General features: G+C 42.1%; 1 protein-coding gene across 1 annotated transcript; it reads left to right on the top strand.

Moving 5' to 3' along the window:
• The first annotated feature begins 246 nt into the window (after window positions 1-246).
• On the top strand, window positions 247-1577 carry hrh2b (histamine receptor H2b). Its single transcript, XM_054626417.1, has 2 exons — window positions 247-867; window positions 1107-1577. Exons 1-2 carry the CDS (start codon window positions 247-249, stop codon window positions 1575-1577), a joined length of 1092 nt encoding a protein of 363 aa, XP_054482392.1.
• The last annotated feature ends 2314 nt before the right edge of the window (window positions 1578-3891 follow it).

The following is a 3891-nucleotide window of genomic DNA, read 5'->3' as shown; positions in this document are numbered from 1 at the left end:
GGTGACGTGAATTTTCAAGAAATAACCATTGCTGTTGTTCTTCCCCAGATAAGTGTTTACAGCACTGGCACTGGGAAAAAGAGAGGTGGCTGTGAAGTCTGTTGTGTGTGATCTACACCTTTATGCAAAGGAGCCATGCTAAGAATTGTTTGATGGAAAAGTGAACTGACAGTGGATGAACATTTTCTCCTGAGATAACAGCAGCAGCACTGTCTCCGTGACTAAGTGCCTGAGGATCTGGTCACCATGATCTCCACGGCTCTCCGCTGGCTGGTTCTGGTGTCTTTTATCATTCTGACCATTGGTGGCAACGTGCTGGTGTGTTTGGCTGTGGGGCTCAGTCGTCGACTGTGGCGCATCGCTAACTGCTTCGTGGTGTCCCTTGCAGTGACAGATCTCCTACTAGGCCTGCTGGTGCTGCCCTTTTCTGCCGCTTTGGAGCTGCGCAGCGGAAATTGGCCCCTCGGAGGAACTCTGTGTAACATCTACATCTCAATGGATGTCATGCTGTGCACATCCTCCATCCTGACCCTGATGGCCATCAGCGTGGACCGATACCTTGCCATATCAGCTCCCCTCAGCTACTCCCGGAGAGTTACCCCTCTGAGGGTGACACTGGCCATGATCGCCATCTGGGCCTTGTCACTAACCGTGTCCTTTGTGCCCATCCACCTGGGCTGGAACACAGCTGACTTCAGAGTGCAGCACTTGGACTGGGGCATGGGGGACGAGGTCAAAGAGGGACTCTTCTGCCAGTTTGAGTGGATTAACAACTATGTTCTCATTTATGCCTTTAGCTCATTTTACCTGCCTCTGCTGCTTATGTGTGGAATGTATCTTTGCATATTCAGAGTGGCACGCGAACAGGTCAGTGTTTATTTAATTTTACAGAATATGCAGAGGTGGGATATAAAAGGTCATAATTTAAGGCATGCATTACTTTTTGCATCAGTCTGAGCGTGCTACTTTGGAAATGAAGACAAAACATGACTTTATAGTAGTGATCTGCATTTTAATGGGAATTAAATTGTTTCATCATCAGATCAGCGCGTGAGCTTATCTCATTTTCTATCTCTCTAACCTTTTTCTCAACTGATCTTTTCAAGGTGCGGCGTATTCGTGCTGCCACTCCATCATTTGCACGTTCAGCATCAACTGCAGCCATAGCCCAGGAGCACAAAGCCACAGTGACCCTGGCAGCTGTGCTGGGGGCCTTCGTCATCTGCTGGTTCCCCTACTTCACCCTCTTCACCTGCATGGGCATAAAGGCAAAGACGAACCCCCCTAACACACTTAGCTCTGTGGCCCTGTGGCTGGGCTACTTTAACTCGGCTCTTAACCCCATCCTGTACCCAGCCTTCAACAGGGATTTCCGCAGGGCCTATGGAGAGCTGCTTCGCTGCAGAGGACTGTCTCGCAAAAAACTGCAGCTAACTCACGTGTGCGTGCATAAACGCATGACCTTTACTAACGGACCAAGGGTTTCCCAGCGGTCTGAGAAACATGCAGACACGGTTAATAAAGAAACTGAGGGGAAGAGACTCACTCTACATGAGATAAATGGTATGCCAAGGTGAAATGTCATGGACGTGTAGTGCCAAAGATAATACAATTTTGTAAAACTAAAGGAACCACATGATGAATGTACAAAGCTTTATCTACAAAAGTAGTGCATGAAGCAAATGCAATGTGCATTTGTTAATAATAATAATCAATGCAATTCATACTACTCATAAGTCTGCTTATTAGATAGTTGTATTTAACACACAGCAGTGCAATTCAAAATAAAGAGCAGGCAGATCAGAGCGGAGTGGAATGAATAGATGACTCAGTAAGTTTCCCAGCAAGCTGCATGGAGACAAAGGTGGTTAAAAGTTTGCCCATTGTTTATTTTCTCTCCCTTCAACCCTGCCAGTGAAAGTGAATAAATTGCCAGCATGTTGATTAGATATGTTACTGGATAAGTCAAGTGTATAGTACTTGTGCATAACTGCCTCACACAACAGTCCATGTTATGAGGAGGACCAGTCGCATTAATGAAGTCACGCGATTCATAGTGAAGCTGCTTCTAATTCGGATTTATTTTACAAGTCTTCTACTGGACAAGCACTGCCTCACATTGACGCACTCACGCATAGATCATAGATCAACAATTTTGATATCATGACACTAAAACCCAATGACATCTGTGTTCAGTGGTGTAAGGATGAGATTGGATGAGGAATGTAAATGTAGTCTACATGAAAAAAGACAGATAACTTTAAGATGAAAAAAAATGGAAAGAAAGCACATTTATGTGATGCCAAGTAATATTTAATGGCTTTCAATTCATTTAATTTCAGAAGTAATAAACTAAATCAAAAAATGTCTATTATATAACAAACTTATTTATTATATATTATTTGATTCATTACCTTCTGAACCCATCTAATCAAATATAATTAATCAGTAAATTATTTTATATTAATATCCTTTCACTCTTTTAACTTGCAAATAGCCTATCAATATATTGCACACACTGTACTGTATAATACAGAATAGTATTGTGTTGGCTTTGTTTGGTCCTTGTAATGATTTAAGAATATCTTAAATGGTTATGAGCAGATGGAAATGTTTTTCATGCACTGTCAGTGAAAAAACAAGGCAAGCCGATGTGCCGCTGTGGATGGTAGTTGAAGTAGGTTGATAGGTTGAATCAGGGAAAGGGAATGAAATTCTTTTGGGACAAAATGATGACCTCAACCCTGCAGAAGGGGTGATGCTGCCGAAGAGGAGACATTAGATCTCACATCACCAATATAAGGTTTGAACCTGTTAGCGTTTAAGCCAACAGCTGCAGAGTGACAAATAGAGTGGAAGTAATAAAAAAAATACTGACTCTTTTTCAGGTCAAGTGGCAGAGGAGTAAAAAAAAAAGGGAGAATTTAGGTTTCAGGACCATTAATAGGCATTAAAGGCAGCTGAGTCCTCTGAATTGAGGAGGACGACATTGTGATATTGTTCCCATTCATGTTCGGTACATTGCATGCACAGTACAGGTATCTCAGACTTTCGACATGACAGTAAAAGAGTTTCCTCTATAAAACTGGCTGGTATTCATCAGCGGAGGCTCTATGGCTTATTTTACATGCATCAAGTCTGACTTGGACACAGTTATATAGGTGACTCCCTGGAATCTCCATTGGTTTGCTCTGTCACAGTGACAACAAGACTCCAGAAAGTATCTGCTCCCAGCCAAGAAACAGCCACAAATGTAATTTTACAGCTTCTTTTACATTTCTGTTTGTGTACTGATATAAATAAGATATAATGTGTTCATTACGTTGAGAACACACCAGAGCTGCCATGCAATGTCTATAGAAACTTGAGGAAAAGTGCAGCCTAACCAAAAGTTGTGGAGTGTTTAATGAATACATTTGGCGTCCATAGAATGCGGCCATAGAATGCGGCCATAGAATGCGGCCATAGAATAACCGTAGTCAATCACGAAACAGAATTCTGGGACATGTTGACAAAGAATTGTCTTTACGTGTGAAACACATGAACACACCTCCCCATATCTGATTTCAGGTCAAACAATGGTTGAAGCAACAAAAGAGGATAATGTTTAGGTCTGTGACTGGAACAGCTTGAAAGATAAAGGGAGCTGCTTCTCAATGACTTTAGAGAGATGCAATGTCCCCATTGGGAAATCTTTCTTGGGCTAAAATTATGTACATCAACGAGACATTACAATATTGTCACATAATGACATGACATCCAAAAAATAAGTTTTTAGAACAGCTAAGTTTATATTTAGCCACTCTACATCACCAGAGGGCAAGAGCTTGTAGTTGATGGGGAGAATATGGGATGGATCAGAAAATACTCACTGTGCTTGCCTGAGAACAG

This window comes from Anoplopoma fimbria, chromosome 24 (assembly GCF_027596085.1).
Source record: "Anoplopoma fimbria isolate UVic2021 breed Golden Eagle Sablefish chromosome 24, Afim_UVic_2022, whole genome shotgun sequence".
NCBI lineage: Eukaryota > Metazoa > Chordata > Actinopteri > Perciformes > Anoplopomatidae > Anoplopoma > Anoplopoma fimbria.
Note: the sequence above shows the minus strand (reverse complement) of the source record. Positions and strands in the feature narration are given on the sequence as shown.